Below are 17,028 nucleotides of genomic sequence, written 5' to 3' on the forward strand. Positions count from 1 at the left end.
AGAGTGAGGACGCTTGTGACTGTGTGTGTTGGAGGGGCGGGTAGTTGAGAGTGTTTGGGGGGGTGGAGAAGGCAGGGGTCACCCCAGGATTCCAACGGATCTGTGTGTCTCTCTTTCCACCCGTCCTTGTCCGACTCCCTCAAACCCCTGCCCCCTCCAATATTCCCAGCATAGAGGAAGAATAGCTCTGGAGCCCTGACCGCACATAACCTCACTTTCCTGTACCCTCCCCGCAAATACCGCGCGGGTGTGTGTGTCTCCCGGAAGAGGGCGGCCGATAGGTAATGTTCAGGCTGTGCGCCTTGGTGGGGATCGAGCACTCCCTTCTCTGGGGTGGGTGGGGGCCCGGGCTTCGGTCGGTGTCCCCAGGGGAAGGCAGTGGCCAGAGGCGCAGAGGGGACGGACCCAGGAGCTGAGGCTGGGCCTGGCCCCGCCCCCTGGGCGTGTCGGGGCGGGGCCATGCCTTCTTTTTAGTCGGCTCGTAGCGGTGAGGAGCGCAGAGGCTTGGGGCAGCCGGGCTGCGACGAGGCCGCGGCGTTGGGGGGCGAGTGGAGCCGGCGGCAGCGGCGCTCGGTCGGGAGACGCATCGAAGAGGCGGACGGACCGGCGGGGTCACCGGCCAGGGGTCTCCGCACTGGAATTTGATATTCATTTATCCAGGGTTTACCCTCCTCCTTTTTTCTGAAACATTTTTTTTCTTTTTAACCGTATTCTTTCCCGTTTTAATTTATTTTTGCTTCCCATTCCCCACTAAATCGGGCCGACCGTCTGGGGAGATTGCTCTTTTACTCCCCCCGAAAATCACTTCGGATTCTGGAAACAAGCAGAGAAAAAAGAGGGTAGCAAGAGCTCCAAAGAGAAGTGAAGGAAGAGAGACCGGTCAGAGAGCGCGCGCTGACGAGCGACACGAGAGGGACAGGGGCAAAGTGAGTGACCTGTTTTTTGGGGGTGACCGCCAGAGCGCAGCGTGAGCCCTCCCCCTCAGGATCCCGCGTCGGACCAGCAGCGCTGACGGACAGACAGACAGACACCGCCCCCTGCCCCAGCGCCCACCTCCTCCCCGGCCGGCGGCCGACGGTGGACGCGGCGGCGAGCCGCGGGCAGGAGCCGGAGCCCGCGCCCGGAGGCGGGGTGGAGGGGGTCGGGGCTCGCGACGTTGCCCTGAAACTTTTCGTCCAACTTCTGGGCTGTTCTCGTTCCGGAGGAGCCGTGGTCCGTGCCGGGGCTGCCGAGCCGAGTGGCACCGGGAGAAGTGCTCGCTCGGGCCGGGAGGAGCCGCAGTCGGAGGAGGGGGAGGAGGAAGAAGAGAAGGAAGAGGAGAAGGGGCCGCGGTGGCGACTCGGCTCTCGGAAGCCGGGCTCATGGACGGGTGAGGCAGCTGTGTGCACAGACAGTGCTCCAGCCGCGCGCGCGCCCCAGGCCCTGGCCCGGGCCTCGGCTCCGGGAGGAAGAGGAGCCCGCCTGGGCGCCGAGGAGAGCGGGCCGCCCCGCAGCCCGAGCCGGAGAGGGAGCGCGAGCCGCGCCGGCCCCGGCCGGGCCTCCGAAACCATGAACTTTCTGCTCTCTTGGGTACATTGGAGCCTTGCCTTGCTGCTCTACCTTCACCATGCCAAGGTAAGGGCTGGGGACGTGCGTGCGAGCGCGCGCGTGGGGGACTCCGTGCCCCACGCGGGTCCTTGGGCACCGGGCTCGCGGCTTCCCCTCTATCTTCGTAGGTGTAGGGGGAGGGGGCGCGCGCTAGGTGGGAGGGCACCGGGATAGAGTCTCACCGCCCACGCGGGCCCTGCCCACCCACCAGAGTCACCGCACGTACGATCTGGGCCGACCAGCGGAGGGCGGGAGCCGGAGGAGGCGGCTGAGGGGGCTGGGCTTGCGCTGCCGCCGGCGGCTGAAGTTTGCTCCCGGCCGCTGGTCCCCGACGAACTGGAAGTCTGGGCAGCTGGGGCGGGAGCTGGAGCCCTGGCGAGCGGGGGTGGGGGTGCTCGGACCTTGGACCGGGGGAGGGCAGAGAGCGTGGAGGGGGCAGGGGGCAGGCGAGAGATGGGGCTTGCTGTCACTGCCGCTCGATCTCTGCGGCCCTCGCCGCGAGTTGGGGAAAAGTTTTGGGGTGGATTGCTGCTTGGGACCCCCCCTCTCCGCCGGGCCACCTGCGCCGCACCAACCCCCGCCCGTCCCAGTTCGCGTCCCGCTCGGTGCCCGCCCTCCCCCGCCCGGCCGGGCGCGCGCGGCGCGGAGCCGATTACATCAGCCCGGGCCTGGCCGGCCGCGTGTTCCCGGAGCCGCGGCGGCCCGAGCGGGGAACCCGGGGCGGCGAGCCGCGCCCCTCCCCCCGCCGGCTCTCCGCGGGAAGGTGACCTCTCGAGGTAGCCCCATGCCGAGGACCCGGAGAACCACCCCTGTGCCTTCCCACTGTCCCCAGTCCTTAAACCCCTCCTAGGAGGCATTTCCTCACGCCCCTTCCCAGTTTCCTCGCCTGTTCGAATAGAAGCCCCCGCTACCCCTTTATTTTTAACTCTCCTCTGCTGAGAAGACCCACGTAACCTCTCTCCAGCCCCAGACTCCGAGGAAAGAAAGATGACTGTCAGGAGTCGGGCTACCCGGGCCCAGCCCGGTGCTTTGTCGAGACTCTACTTAAAGTCCCGACTCGGTGACAGTCTGCTTCCCTCCCCTCCCCCATACTTCCGAGTGAGCTGTGCTTTAGCTTTTTGGGGGCGACCGCAGGGAGGGTTTAAAGGGTGTCCTTATTCCACGTTGCACTTTTTGGGAAAATGATTTGAAATTTGCTGTGACATGGGCGGTGTGGGACTAGCCCTCCCCGAACCTTTGGAGGGAGCTCCTGCCAGCTTTGCAAACACACTTTGTTCTGGTGAAATGGGCGTTGGAGTAGGAGCAGGTGGTTTTTGGGAACTCTAAACTTGCCCACCCAGCTTGCTTTCCCAAACCACCTGAGGGGTCCTTTTCTGCTCAGAGCGCCGTTGGAGAGAGGCAGAAGGAAGGAAACGGGCTGGGGTCCCTGCTGCTACCAGGAGTTCCTCAGACCCTGGCACAAAGGCCTTGGCTCCAGGCCTCCAAGGGGGGGGGGGGGAGGGGGAGGAGAGGCTGCCTGGCCACAGTGTGACCTTCAGAGGCCCCCAGAGAAGGGCACCTGGCCCCTCCCCGCCCAGAACTGCCCCTCCCAGTGCCCCCAGCCTTGGAGGGGGTATGAAATTTCTGACCCCTTTGCTCTCTGGGGCCCAGGAGGAGTGGAGGGCATAGGAGGAATGTTAGCAGAGGGTAACAGGGGTGCCATGGAGATGGGTAAGGGGCTCAGGCAGAGACCCCTGGGCATGGGTGTCCCTGAGGGAGCTGCAGTGGCAGGCTGTCCATCTGGGATCCTGGAAACTGTTATCTGACCTTGGCCCTGGAGGCAAGGCTGGGGGTCTGGGGTGTATTGCAGCAGGGTGTGGGGAGAGAGGCAGACAGACTCTCTGTCTGCAGAGTATGCAGTTCTGTGTGCTAGAGTGCCACTCTGCTGCTCTGGATCTGCCCCAAAGAAGGGCAGGTGGGGTGGGCAGGTGGCCACGACTGGAGACTCTCTGGAAGGGCTGGGAGAAGGCTTCGCCTGTCTGGTGCTGTCAGGTCGGCCTGTCCGGTGCTGTCAGGTCGGCATGGTCGGACTAGTTGACCTTCACAGCTTCTGGGGAGGGGAGGAATGATCTAGTGGGGGTGGGGAGCAACCAGAAGCCTCAGGCTTAGGGAGTGTAGGGGGCCCCCTAGGGGCTGGGCAGTGCTAAGGCATTAAAGGCTTCCCTGGTTGCCTTTGAGGAAGGTGCCCAGCAGGTGAGAGGGACTCGGCGACCCCCTCAGTCTGGGAGGGAGAAGAAGCCAGAAAATGAGATGACAGTGCGAGCCTCGGGGCTTTGGAGATAGATTCAGGTTCTGGGGAGACTGGTTCATAGGAAAAAACAGGGCCCTCCCCTCCCCCAGGGTTTCCTCCCAGGTTTTACTCTTTAGGCAACCTGTGGCTTTACTAGGTATTCCTGAGAACAGAAGCGTTTGGGTGGGGGAGGGTGCTTGGCGCCCTGCGGTCCTCTGCACCACCCCCCGCCCCAGCACCAGCTCACCCTGGTATTTGTCATGTCAGCAGGGGAAGGTCCCCATGTTGCTTTTCTCACCCCCCAGTCCTTCCTTCCTGCCCCGTCCACGTTCGTCCTCCTGTTTGACCTTAAGACTTGCCCATGGCTTTGGACCCGGGAGTCAGGGGGGCTGAGAGACTTCACTTGTCCTAGCTCAGCAAGGGGCCGGTGAGAGCTGGGGAAGGGAAATGTCAGGGAGGGGCGGGGATCTGAACAGCATTGCCTTCTGGTGTTTTCTTCCTGTGTTCTGAGCCCCCCTCACCGCCAATATCTGGTCATTCATTATCTTCCCTGACTTCAGAATTGGAGCAGCTCGGAGAGGGGGTGCTTTGTGCTGTAGGGAGCCCCTGGAGGTGCCCTGCTCAGTTCGGAAGCCCGGGAGAAGCCAGAGGCTGCAGGCTGGGAGGGGTTCCAGGAGGGAGCAGGGGCGGGTTGGCTGGGCCTGCACACCCTTGCCCCTGCCGCTGCCCATTCTTCGCTCTTTGCTTTGTCCTCAGTGGTCCCAGGCTGCACCCATGGCAGAAGGAGGGCAGAAACCCCACGAAGGTAAGTGGCCCCCCACCCCGGCCCCCACCCCGCCTGCACGTGGATGGGGTTCCCTGATCCCTGATCCCCCAGCAGATGAGTGGGAAGGTCTGTTGGGGGGGATTGTGGGGCCGGTGATCTAGAAAAGATCTAGAAAGGGGATCTAGAAAGGAAAAGGGTGAGTGCCGAGAGGTTAACCCTTCAGTTCCGGGGACTCTGACCTACTTGGACCGCTGCTAGAAATAGAACTCGTGGTCTTTTTCTTCTGCTTTTTCCAGTAAAATTTATTTGGAGAGGGAGTCATGAGCACAGCCAGGAAGATAAATAGTATCCAGGGATCCCAGATGTCAAGGGCAGTGTCCCTTGTTCCCCTCTGCTCCCAGGGGAGGATGAATAGTCCATGACCCTTCCAACCCAGCCAGGTCCCACCTGTGGGGTCTGTGTGGTGGGGGCTGTGACCCTTGCTGTCCCGATTGCTGGCTGTGCATGAGCTGGAGATGCAGAGGGTGCAGCCTCATGGAACCCCCCTCCCCGCCGGTGTGCATTCCTCTGGGGGTAGAGAGAGAAAGCCGACAGCCTCCCCATGCCCTCCTGAGGAGCAGGTTTGGGTGCTTGTGAACTTCCCTCTCGGTCCAGCAGAGGGCTGGCTGTAGCTCCCGGGAGCCCCGCCCCTCTGCCCAGCCCGAGTCTGCCTGCCTTTTGTTCACTGTGGTTTGGAGTACGGATCCTCCCATTTCTCTAGGGACGCCCTGGCTCTCCCCAGTGCTGAATGTAGCCTCTACTCCTGTGCTCCGCCTCTGAGAAGGAAAGGCCCTGGGGTCTTCCTCCAGGCGAGTTTCCCAGACCCGAGTCAGGTGGCCCCGGTGGTGGCCAGGGCCAGTGTTTGCACTCCCCAGGCCGCTGGCGATGCCTGGCTGGTGTTGCCTCCTTCCTCACCTGGCAGGGAGGGGGTCCTTTCCTGGACTCAGGGCCTGGCTTCCTTGCTGAGCCACTGACACTGCCCCTTCCCAGGGTGCACCCAGCCCCCTCAGCTTCCAGTGGTCTCTCTCTGTGGTCTGGGAGAGGCGAGACAAATGGTCTTTGTCTGCTGGGGAAAAAGGTTGTCTTCGAGAAATAAGGAAAGCCACGAGTCTGAAGTTGGAGTGTATGTGTGCCCACGCCTGAGAAGAAAGCAGGACAGCTTTCCTTGGAGATAGTGGCTGGGGTGTGATGGGTGCGATGAGGTTTCCCTCTCTACCTCCTGGGGGGCCTCAGGGATCCCAGGGAGCTTTTCCAAGAAATTCCCAGCTTGGATCTTTTTATCCTCAGCTACCAACTCATGACCCAGGCCAGACCATTCTGCTGTCCTGTCCTTGTGGCCCCAAAGTCTTGGCCACCTCTGTTCCCAACCAGGGTGAAGTGTCAGGTCAAGAATTCTTGATTAGTCATCTTCTTCAATGTAGACTTGGCTTAGAAAAGGACTTCTTCAGGTCCCTGCTCTGGTTTATACTCTTTCTGATGATGCTTGATCCTAACCCTTTTAGCAGTGGAGAGTTCTGTGCCCATTGGATGGGGAAAGCAGAAACCTCAGACGAGTCTAGGAGCCTCTTTTATTCTCTTTCCTGTTTTCACACTTGTAGCCTCCCCTTCTTCCCCTCAGCTCCTCGCATTATCCTTAATCCACTGTATACCCCCACCACCCCCAGGCTCATGTTCCTTCACCCCTCTGGCGAGAGGAGTGAGGGGAGACTTAGCTATGGCCTCTGACTGGGAGGCAGCTGGGAGTATGCACTTCAGATGCTGTGGTGGGGTTCCAACCTTGTATCTCCTGGGCTGAGAAAAGGGCACATGTTCTTGGGGCTGGAGTTGGAAGGCAAAACCCTCTACTTCAGCCTCTTGTTTCGGTGTCTTTAGCGATCCGCCCAGCCCACTTACACAGATGTGCAGAGCCTCACGCCCAGAGAGGGAGGAACTGGCCCAAGGTCACACCGAGTCCTGGCCAGGGCCCAGGCTTCCTCGCTAGCTGGGTGCTGCTTCTTCCCTTCTGTATAGGGGAAATTCATTTCAGGGACAGGATTGCTCCGTGGTGGTGATGGAGGGGTGACATGGAGCAGCAGGCCAGGCCGCAATTTGAGGCAGCCATTCGGAGTCCTGACTTCATGTGTTCTCAAGGGCCCCGCCCCTGTGGCCCAGAATCACCCCTTCATGCTCTGGTGCACCCCAGGCTCCACAGCCAGCCTGGGAAGTTGTCTTTACCCTGGTCTCCCTCCAGATCAGCTTCTAGAAGCTCTCTGTGACTGCAGTGGCAGCGCCGTTTTTTCCATGATGCAAGCAGTTTGCCCTCCTGGGTGGGGTTATCGGTGGCTGGCAGGGCCAGCGCAGTGTGCCCGCCCACAGCCACCTGCTGATTCCAGGCGGACCCAGCCCCTGGGCCGATGCCCACTGCCTCCTCAGCCCGTATCTGGGGAGGGGGTCTGGCAGGTGGCAAAGTGCCCCCCAAGGCTGCCCTTCTGTTTCACAGGACATTGGCTTGGGGAGGCTTTGATGTTCAGAGCCAACTTTAACTGTGTGGCTTAATGGCAGTGTGGCCTTGGAGCCAGTTACTCAGCCTCTCTAAGCCTCTAGTTCCCCATTTGTAAAGCCAGGGGGAGGGTGGGTCCTACCAGAACCTTGCAGTACCGTGGGGGGAGAATTGTCTGGGATAACATCACGGACTCCTGTACACAGCACCAGAGCACACAAGAAGTGCTCTTTGAGTGGCTGTCAGCTAATGGTGCGGTGGCTGCTGCGGGGAGGTGGGAGGGAAATGGAGAGCAAGCAGGTTTGCCAAGCTGGCTGTCCTTTCACGGGAAGCTTAGAGACCCCCAGCAGATATACACATACTCAGACTGCCCTCTGGCCTCACAGTTGACCTAGGAATCGGCTTGGCTGTCATGGTGAGGCAAGGGGACCAGATATGGCAGGGTGACTCCCTTGGGATCTGACAACACCATGTAATCTTTAGAATAAACACAGGTCTTCATCAGTGTTGGCGGTGGAAAGCTAGGGAAGGACTTCAACCACGGCCCGAGACACTTAAGTTATGTTTGGAAGGCCTTTCCCGTGGTGGTTACCTCTCACAGAAAGGAGAGGCCTTGCAGAGCTGGGTGGAGAGAGGGGCCGGCCGTCTCTTCTGTGACCTGCTGGGCTCACGTGTCACCCCCTTCCCACACAGTGGTGAAGTTCATGGATGTCTACCAGCGCAGCTTCTGCCGTCCCATCGAGACCCTGGTGGACATCTTCCAGGAGTACCCAGATGAGATTGAGTTCATTTTCAAGCCGTCCTGTGTGCCCCTGATGCGGTGCGGGGGCTGCTGTAATGACGAAAGTCTGGAGTGTGTGCCCACTGAGGAGTTCAACATCACCATGCAGGTGGGCATCGGCAGGGAGCTGGGGTGGGGCTGGGGGTGGGCCCTCAGGCTTTGGCCACAGGTGTTCCCCAGCCCTTTCCTGGCAGCTCTTAAAGGGAGGAGCTAGGCTTGCCTTGCCCAGCTCCTGCCGCGGAGTCAGTCAAGGGGAGATGCGGGCGTCTGACCCTCTTTGGAGAAAAAGATGCTTGCCTTTCTGAGCCCAGGTTTCCAACAACCCCTGATCACTTCCTCCTCCTTCTTGACCTCTGCCCGCTGGGCTCAGGAGAGGGCTGACACCTGTGACAGGAGCCCCTCCCTTCCTCTCTTGGAGGAAGACAGCCCTGCCTCCCTGGGGCTCTGTTTGGGAAGCTGGATGAGTCTGGTCTGTGGGGAGTTTAAAAAGCCAGTCCTTTGCTGCTGCCTGGTCACAGGGCGTGTCTCAGCCTGGATGGGGCTGGAGGGAGCTCTGAGACCCCAGGGAGGAGTGGGTGGCTCTTGGGTGGCTCCTGGGGGTTGGGTGAGGCCTGGAGGGGATAACAGGAGGGGAGGGAGGGGGAGAGGCAAGAACCCAGGACCTGAATTCCCAGCCTGGCCAACCCTGCAGACATGTCTGCCCTCAAGAGAAGCAGGGGCTCCTTGAGGTCAGCAGGGTGGGAGGAGTTGGAGTGGGCCTGAGGCTCTTTCTGATAGAGCCCTTGGTCCCCCACACTTCTACCACCCTTTTCTGCTCTGTAGAACCCCTGGGTGCTAAGTGGCAGGAGCCATGGGGTTTCCCACCTGGGTATGGCTGGCTGGGTCACTAACCTCTGTGATCTGCTTCCTTTCCCTTCAGATTATGCGGATCAAACCTCACCAAAGCCAGCACATAGGAGAGATGAGCTTCCTACAGCATAACAAATGTGAATGCAGGTGAGGATGGAGTCTTGGAGTCATTCATTCAGTGAACAGCTTCAGGGGGCTTGCTCTGGACCAGAGTTAAGCGTGTTCCAGAGTTAAGCATGTTAGCTCATTTTCACCCTCCAGCTGTATAACTGTGGGCATTTAGGTTTTATTTTAATGTGCCTCAGTTTCCACATCTGTGAAATGGGCACAATAATAGTATTACATACTGCCTAGCATTGTTACAAGGATTAAGTGAGTTGTTATATGTCAAGAGATTAAAACTGTACTGATATATCATAAATACCGTTATTGTTATTATCACCATCTGAACGCCTCTCTGTTTTGTTCTTTTCTCTTTCTCTACCTACTGCAGACCAAAGAAAGATAAAGCAAGGCAAGAAAAGTAAGTGGCCACGATTTTCGCCCTTCTCCCTCTCCGTGACCAATTGTCTTGGTTTGGGGCTCTTGGCTTCCTCTCTCAGGGGGTGGGGGTCTGACGGGGGGTCAGTTGGGTCTGAGAGTTGGTTTCACGGGGCCTCGTGGTAGCAGCAGTGGGATGGAGCAAGCCCTAGGATGACAGCTCTAGAATGACTGACAAAATGCGGCCTGGTGCCTGGAGCTTCCTTTGGAAGAGACGATGCGTCTCCGGGCCATTCCTGGCCGGGATTTGCGTGTGGGGCCAGCATGGACGCTGGCTCCTGGGCCTGCTCTAGCGTCCCATCACCCATGGCAGGGAGAGGGAGTGGGTGGCAGGGAGGCCAGCTTTTGTGTGTTAGAGGAAGTGGCCTCTTTCAGTGGCTGCAGCGGTGGTGCAGTTGGACTGGGGGGCCAGCTGGGGTGTTTTCTTGATGCGTGCCCTCCTGTGGGAGTGAGACAGGCCAGAGCCGCTCAGCCCCGTTGGCCAGGGAGAAAGAGGTGAATGTTGGCTATCTTCTGAGGCTTCCCGTTGCTCAGTGTGGAGGGTCAGGTCAGGGTAGAGCAGGTGGGAAGAGGTCTGGGGGCCATGAGCCTTCAGGATAGGGTGAGCAGCTGGCACGGGAGAGAGCCTGCAGGGGAAGAGACTGAGAGAGAGTACCTCCACCCTCCTCCCACCCACCATCCCGTCTGCCCCCCAACGCTCTGGTGACACTGAAGCCCCAGTGGCCTCGACCCCTTGCCTCTTCCCTAAGCCCCCAGCTCCCAGTATTGCTGTGGCTATAGAGCAGTGAGTGGGGAGAGCAGGTGCGCAGAGAGAATGTGCGAGTGAGTGCAGACCCTCCTCTTCCAGTATTTTCTCCCTCTCCTCCATCCCTTCCCCCCTCACTCTCCCCTGTGGCTGTCCTCCTGAGGGGTATTCTTGGTGGGGGTGTGGGGGGGTGGTGTGGGCAGGTGTAGAGAGTGCTGGTTCCCTTGAGGGGGACAGGCTTCAGCCTGCCCCCCCCACCCCGCCTGCCCATTCCCCAAATCCCTGCCTTGCCCACAGGGAGAGTAGGGGGCTCGCCTGGGCCCGGAAGAGAGTCTGGTGAGATGGTGTAGCAGGCTTTGACAGGCTGGGGAGAGGACCTGCTGCCAAGTGCCGCCCAGGCCCCTCCTCCCCACGCCTCCCTAACTCCCACCCCACCCTGCCGCCTGCCCGGGGCTCCCAGGGCACCCAGCCCCGCCTCTCGGCCCAGGTTATGGCTGGGCTAGCTGGTGCCTTTCATGTGCCGCCCTTGGTTTTGTGCCAGCTCCAAGATAGCTGCTCCCCCACAACCGGGGTTTACAGAGGCAGGGCCCCTTGGAGGGACCCCTCGCTGTTGTACTTGGATGTGAAGGCAGAAGGTGCCTGGAGCCCACGCCTGCACACGCCCTCCCTTGCCCCTCATCCAGTCAGGTCTCTGATTTCCTCCCCAAATCCTGGCCTGCCTTCCAGAGCCCCTGACCTTCAGGGTCAGACCTATACAGGGCTGCTGGGCACAGAGCTGGCTCTCTAAGCTTTGTCCGCCACCCCAGCCTGGGACCAGGAGACACCACAAGTGTGGAGGCCTGTAGGTCCAGTGTCCTCCGCCCAGCCTCTGGTTCCCACTCACAGCCTTGCTCAGGTGTGGCTAAAGTGGGTGAACCCACCGCCCCCCCCCCGCCCCCGCACCCCAAGAGTGGCTGAAGTGCCTTCAAAGTGCCCGCCACCCCATCCCCGTCCCGCCTGTGTGCCCGTGTGCAAGCTCTCCCGTGTGCCCCGGTGTGTGTCCTGCGTCCTGCGCCCCTCACTGCTTCCTTTCCTCTCCCCTTCCCCCTCGCTTTCTCTCTGTCTGTCTCTGTTTTTTTATTTTCCAGAAAATCAGTTCGAGGAAAGGGCAAAGGGCAAAAAAGAAAGCGCAAGAAATCCCGGTATAAATCCTGGAGCGCGTACGTGGTGCCGCTGCCGTCTCATTCCCCCCACCGGAGCCTTCCTGGCCCCCAGTCAAACTCCCACCTGCAGGACCCCAGAGCTCCGCCCTCCTCCCCCCTCCCCCGTCCCCTTCTCTGGCTCCCAGCCTCCCTCCTCCCAGTGTCTCTCTCTCACTCTCACTCCACTAATTGGCACCGAGGGGGTAGACATGGTGGTGGCATTACCGTCCAGGGTTGGAGGTGGGAGGGTGGGCAGAGTGGGCCTGCAGGGTTCAGGGAGGGGGTCTCTGGCTTGGCTGGGGCACCGCCTTTTCCCTCACCCACTGGGCATTGGTGGCGGGCCCATGTTGGCACGGGTGTCAGGCACGGATGCCTGCTCACCCAACTGGTTTCCACCGCTCTAGGCTTCCGCACTTCTCTGGAAGCTGGGGGGTGGGGTAGGGAGGGCAGATGTGGTGTGAGGAAGGGGCGCAGATGACAGGAGGCAGCTTGTTGTTGGCTGAAGGAGGACGTGGGGTCAAACACCCCTGTGGCCCTCCTTGCGGACTTGGGGCCTCCAGAGGGGAGCCCCGTATTCCAGCCCAACCTATGGCACTCCCAGAAGCCTTCCCCCAGGGTGGCCTCTTCCTCTGGGTTTGAGGTGGTGGGGGCCCTCTGGCCACCAGTGGCCTGGCCCGTGGACCCTGCCTCTGGCCCTAGCCTGCCATCACTCCCTGCCTCAGCCCTTTGGTCGGGGGGCCGGGGCGTGAGCCCTCACACAGGGAGAAGTTGGCCCCAATGGGCATCCCCAGCAGGTCGGAGAGTCAAGGTGTGCTTTCTCAGGGGTGGTAGCCGTTGGGCCCCGTGGCCTGAGACTTGCACTTGTGCCCGTGGGATAGCCCAGCCCGCTCCTCGCACTCTGCCCGGCCACATCGCCGCTTCCTGCGGGCCGGCTTCTAGTTATTGCTGCCTCTTTTTCCGCCGCTCTCTCTTGTCTTCCGCTGTGGCATCGGAGCCTTCCAGGGTGTGGACGGGCGTGGGGGCCCGCAAGCCGGGTGGGGCGCAGCTGCGGGCGTGGTGGGGGTGTTGCACGGATTTTTTCTCTCTCTCTGCTGACGCTCTAGCTTAGATGTCTTTCCTTTTGCCTTTTGCAGTCCCTGTGGGCCTTGCTCAGAGCGGAGAAAGCATTTGTTTGTACAAGATCCGCAGACGTGTAAATGTTCCTGCAAAAACACAGACTCGCGTTGCAAGGCGAGGCAGCTTGAGTTAAACGAACGTACTTGCAGGTTGGTTCCCAGAGGGCGAGCAAGTCAGAGAGGGGCTTTGCTCAGAGATGGGGAGAGAGAGAGAGAGAGAGAGAAAGAGAGAGAGAGAGTGAGCGAGCGCGCACTTGAGAGTTGCCAGCTGCTTGCTCTGCTTCTAGCTGCCTGCCTGGTGACTGCCGCCTTCTCTGCTCGTGGGGGGCCCCTGTGCTGGGCGGCAGGCGCTGGCCAGCCTGGCGGGGCCCGTTCAGAGCTTGCCCTGGTTGCCTGAGTGGGCAGGCCTGCGTGGCTTCCTGTGGTGGTGTGGACGCAAGCTGAGTGTTGTGTCCTGTGGTCCTGCTCCTGGTGGCGGTTGGTCCTGATGTTATGATGACTGCCTTTGCTACTAATAGGGAGGGCCCGTCCGGGCATGGGGGAACATGCTGCCTCTACAAAGTGCAGACAGCTGGGGGACTTTGGCACCGCCTCTGAGGTCTGCACCACTGGGTTTCTCATCCCCTCAGTGTCTCTCCATGGGGACAGGGGTTGAGTGCATCCTCAGACTGGGGGCCTGGAGCGCATGGGCCCTGGCTGTTGGTTTAGGGCAGAGAGGAGATTACCATCAGGGCACAACTGATACCGCAATACTGTCATCATGGCAGCAACCAGAACAGCCCACCTGTTATTTCCTCAGGATGGGTGGATGGAAGGAGCCACACCCATCCTCCTGACACTGGATTGTGAGTCCCTCACGCCTGGGTTTTATTCATCTGTGTGACCCCCAGCTGTCTGTTCTTCTGTCCCTTGTGCACACCGGGGGCCAGGGAAGTGTCAGGCGGTGAGCGAGTACATGCGCGATTTCAGGGGTGAGGACAGGAACAGGAGCCCGTGACTGGTGGCTGGCAGTCTTTTGATGCCTTTGATGGCGTTTTGACCGTCTGGCCTGTGCTCAAAGGCAGGGAGCCCTCTGGGCCAACGCAAGTTTCACCCTGGGATGAGAGGCTTTTATGGGGATTCCCAGGCAGGGCCAGGGCCACCCCCCAACCCCAACCGCCCCCTCTAGCTAGTCCAGATGCCTCATTAATTAACAAGGTCCTTCGAATGTGGCTGTCTCCCCCATCCCCCATGTTCCTGTGGCTTGTGAGTGTCAGGGGAGGCTGGGACCAGGCCGTGGGGCGTTGCTGTGGGTTCTGTCTGTCTTGGCAGTATGTGAAGACCAAAATGTACACTCTGCTGGAGGGGTGGGGGCTCTGACTTACCCCGGGGCTAGATGAGGGGGTCTCTGCATCTCCCAGGGGCCTCAGAGAAGATAAGGGACTCGCTGTCTTAGGGTTACCATGGTGATGATTCTGGAGAGATGGACTGGGGGATGTGTACAGTGACCTGGGGGCCAAGTGAAGTTATCTGAACCCCTCCTCTGATCTGGCTGTATGGGGGAATGTCCATCCTCAGATTAGAAGCTTAGATACCCATTTCTAGGTTCTCAGAAGGGAAGGTCTGCTCTGGTCCGGCCTCACATGGGGAGGGTAAAAGGTGAGCTGCCCCAGGCCTGACGCATGATGGGAGAATTCCAGGAGTCCCCTTTGCTTCCCCCACCCTAAGTTAAATAGCACATTGAAAAGGAAAGGCAGTCTGGTGCCCGGGGCCTGATGCAGAGGCACAGACAGAGAGGGGAGGTGTGTCCCTCACCTTCCCTGGGTTCCCAAGCCCTGCCGAATCCCCGTCCCTCAGGAGCCTCCCTTGCCCAGCCCGCTGGCCTGCTTGGCCTCTGCACAGGCCCATCCTTCACTCTCCCCCACTCACTCCCCCAAACCAGCCCCATAGGCCGCCCTGAAACATCTCGGGCAGGGATGCTTTGCTGATTGACTCGGTCCAACTTTGCTCACCCGTCAGCTCTTAAATGTCACGCAGGGACCGTTCTCGGCGTGTTCATTTGTTGCTTGTGATGAGATGTCATCCTGTCTTTGTCTTGTCGCAGCTGGGCTGTAGAGTCCAGAGGGCAGCCTGGGAGCCCCGGGCTTAGCTCCTGCTCAGGCGGTGGTGGAGGGGGCCCTTGGCCAGGGGCTCCCGGAGGCTAGGGCTGTGCTTTCTCTTCTTCTTCACCGCCGCCTCAGGCTGCAGAAAGGGGGGGCTGCAGCCTCCCCACCAGAGCCCCTCCCCTGGCCCTGACCCCCAGCCTTTGTCTCCCCTGTCCCCGCAGATGTGACAAGCCGAGGCGGTGAGCCGGGCTGGAGGAAGGAGCCTCCCTCAGGGTTTCGGGAACCAGACGTCTCACCAGGAAAGACTGACACAGAACTACCCATAGCCGCCGCCACCACCACCACACCACCACCACCACCACCACCATCGACAGAACAATCCTGAATCCAGAAACCTGACATGAAGGAAGAGGAGGCTGTGCGCAGAGCACTTTGGGTCCGGAGCGTGAGGCTCCGGCAGAAGCATTCATGGGCGGGTGACCCAGCACGGTTCCTCTTGGAATTGGATTGCCATTTTATTTCTCTTGCTGCTAAATCACCGAGCCCGGAAGATTAGAGAGTTTTATTTCTGGGATTCCTGTAGACACACCCACCCACATACATACATACATTTATATATATATATATATTATATATATAAAAATAAATATATATATTTTATATATATATAAAATATATATATTCTTTTTAAAAAATTAACATTGCTAATGTTATTGGTGTCTTCACTGGATGTATTTGACTGCTGTGGACTTGAGTTGGGAGGAGAATGTCCCCGCCCAGATCCCGACAAGGAGGAGGACGGAAGGAGAGAGTCTGGCATCGTCTTTTTATCCCTCTTACGGCAGCCAGGGTCCCCTCCCCTGTCTGGGAATGCGCAAGGCCAGGGCACGGGGGCAAATTTGGTCTGCTTTTGGGAAGCCCGACAAACCCAGCCCTGGCCCCGAGCCTCTTTCCCGAGTCAAATGGACAGAAAGACAGCTGACAGGTACAGGGGGACAAGGACGCTGGCCCTGACCAGGAGTTTGGGGGAGACTCGGGACACTGCTGTGCTTTGGAGACACCCTCCGTGCGCATCTTGCCCCCCGCCCAGGGGCACTGCCTGGAAGACTCAGGAGCCTGGGCAGCCTTCACCTCCTCACCCGCTTCCAAGATGCCCAGGAGGCCACCGACATGTCTCAGCGAAGAGAAGAGACGTTGGTGGAGGAAGGGCCACCCCGGTGACAGCTGGTCCTCCGAGGGAAGGGCCTCTGCCTTGGCCCTCTCCCAGCTTCGCTCCCCGGGTGCAGCCCAGGAGGGCCCGATGTCCTCAGACCATTGAAACCACTAGTTCTGTCCCCTCCAGGAGACCTGGCTGTGTGTGTGTGAGTGGTTAACCCACCTCCGTCCCCCAACCCACCCGACCCCACCCGACCCAACCCTTCCCGCGGCGCAGAGAGACAGGGCAGGATCCCCGTGCCCACCCTGGAGGCAGAGAAAAGAGAAGTGTTTTATATACGGTACTTATTTAATATCCCTTTTTAATTAGAAATTAAAACAGTTAATTTAATTAAAGAGTAGGGTTTTTTTCAGTATTCTTGGTTAATATTTAATTTCAACTATTTATGAGATGTATTTCTTGCTCTCTCGCTCTCTCTTGTTTGTACTGGTCTTTGTGTAGAAAACTCCTGTTTCCAATCTCTCTCTCTGATCGGTGACAGTCACTAGCTTGTCCTGAACAGATATTTAATTTTGCTAACACTCAACTCTGCCCTCCCCATCCCCTGGCTCCCCACCACACATTCCTTTGAAATAAGGTTTCAATATACATCTACATACTATATATATATTTGGTAACTTGTGTTTGTATATATATATATATATATATATATATATATGTTTATGTATATATGTGATTCTGATAAAATAGACATTGCTATTCTGTTTTTTATATGTAAAAACAAAACAAGAAAAAATAGAGAATTCTACATACTAAATCTCTCTCCTTTTTTAATTTTAATATTTGTTATCATTTATTTATTGGTGCTACTGTTTATCCATAATAATTGTGGGGAAAAAGATATTAACATCACATCTTTGTCTCTAGTGCAGTTTTTCGAGATATTCCGTAGTACATATTTATTTTTAAACAACAACGAAGGAATACAGATATATCTTAAAGAAAAAAACATTTTGTATTAAAGAATTTAATTCTGATCTCAAAGCTCCTCCTGGTTTCTCCTTCTCCATTGAATCTTTGTTCCAGACTTTCTCCTGCACCCCCCTTCCCTCCTCCCATGGGAAACATGGTTTTTGCCTGAGGTCTGGGAAAGGGGTTCCAGGTGTATAGGCTATGGGGTGACCCACTTCATTGTGCTGGGGCTAGAGTCCTTCCATTCTGGCTGGACCGGTCCCAGGGGAGCTCATCTATTCTTTGCCATCTACAGAAACTGGGGAGAGAGAGACAGCTCCGTTGGAGCCAAGGTCCCTGCAGTGAGTAGTGCTGCCTTCAGGTGCTGTGTGATCCAGGTGGTGTCCCATGTCTGGGACAAAACTAGCTATGTGTCTGGGCTTGTTCCCACCGGACACTAAGGGTCTGGGTTTGGTGCTGGAGCCT

At 58.6% G+C, this 17,028-nt stretch overlaps 1 protein-coding gene and 1 long non-coding RNA gene across 2 annotated transcripts in view; both read left to right on the forward strand.

Annotated features, from left to right (window-relative positions):
• Window positions 1–645, forward strand: part of LOC133236323 (uncharacterized) — a 31,277-nt gene extending 30,632 nt beyond the window's left edge. The window contains exon 4 of the long non-coding RNA XR_009732838.1: window positions 170–645. This is a non-coding gene — a long non-coding RNA (uncharacterized LOC133236323). The remainder of the gene's footprint in view (window positions 1–169) is intronic.
• Window positions 646–930: 285 nt separating this feature from the next.
• Window positions 931–16,628, forward strand: VEGFA (vascular endothelial growth factor A; the record flags this gene model as incomplete). Its single annotated transcript, XM_061398288.1, has 8 exons — window positions 931–1,614; window positions 4,613–4,661; window positions 7,834–8,030; window positions 8,841–8,917; window positions 9,264–9,293; window positions 11,183–11,254; window positions 12,370–12,501; window positions 14,657–16,628. Coding segments are annotated over 8 exons (1,263 nt in total), but the record flags the coding sequence as incomplete, so codon positions are not given.
• Between the last annotated feature and the right edge of the window lie 400 nt (window positions 16,629–17,028).

The sequence above is a fragment of the Bos javanicus genome, chromosome 23 (genome assembly GCF_032452875.1).
Source record: "Bos javanicus breed banteng chromosome 23, ARS-OSU_banteng_1.0, whole genome shotgun sequence".
NCBI classification, from domain to species: domain Eukaryota; kingdom Metazoa; phylum Chordata; class Mammalia; order Artiodactyla; family Bovidae; genus Bos; species Bos javanicus.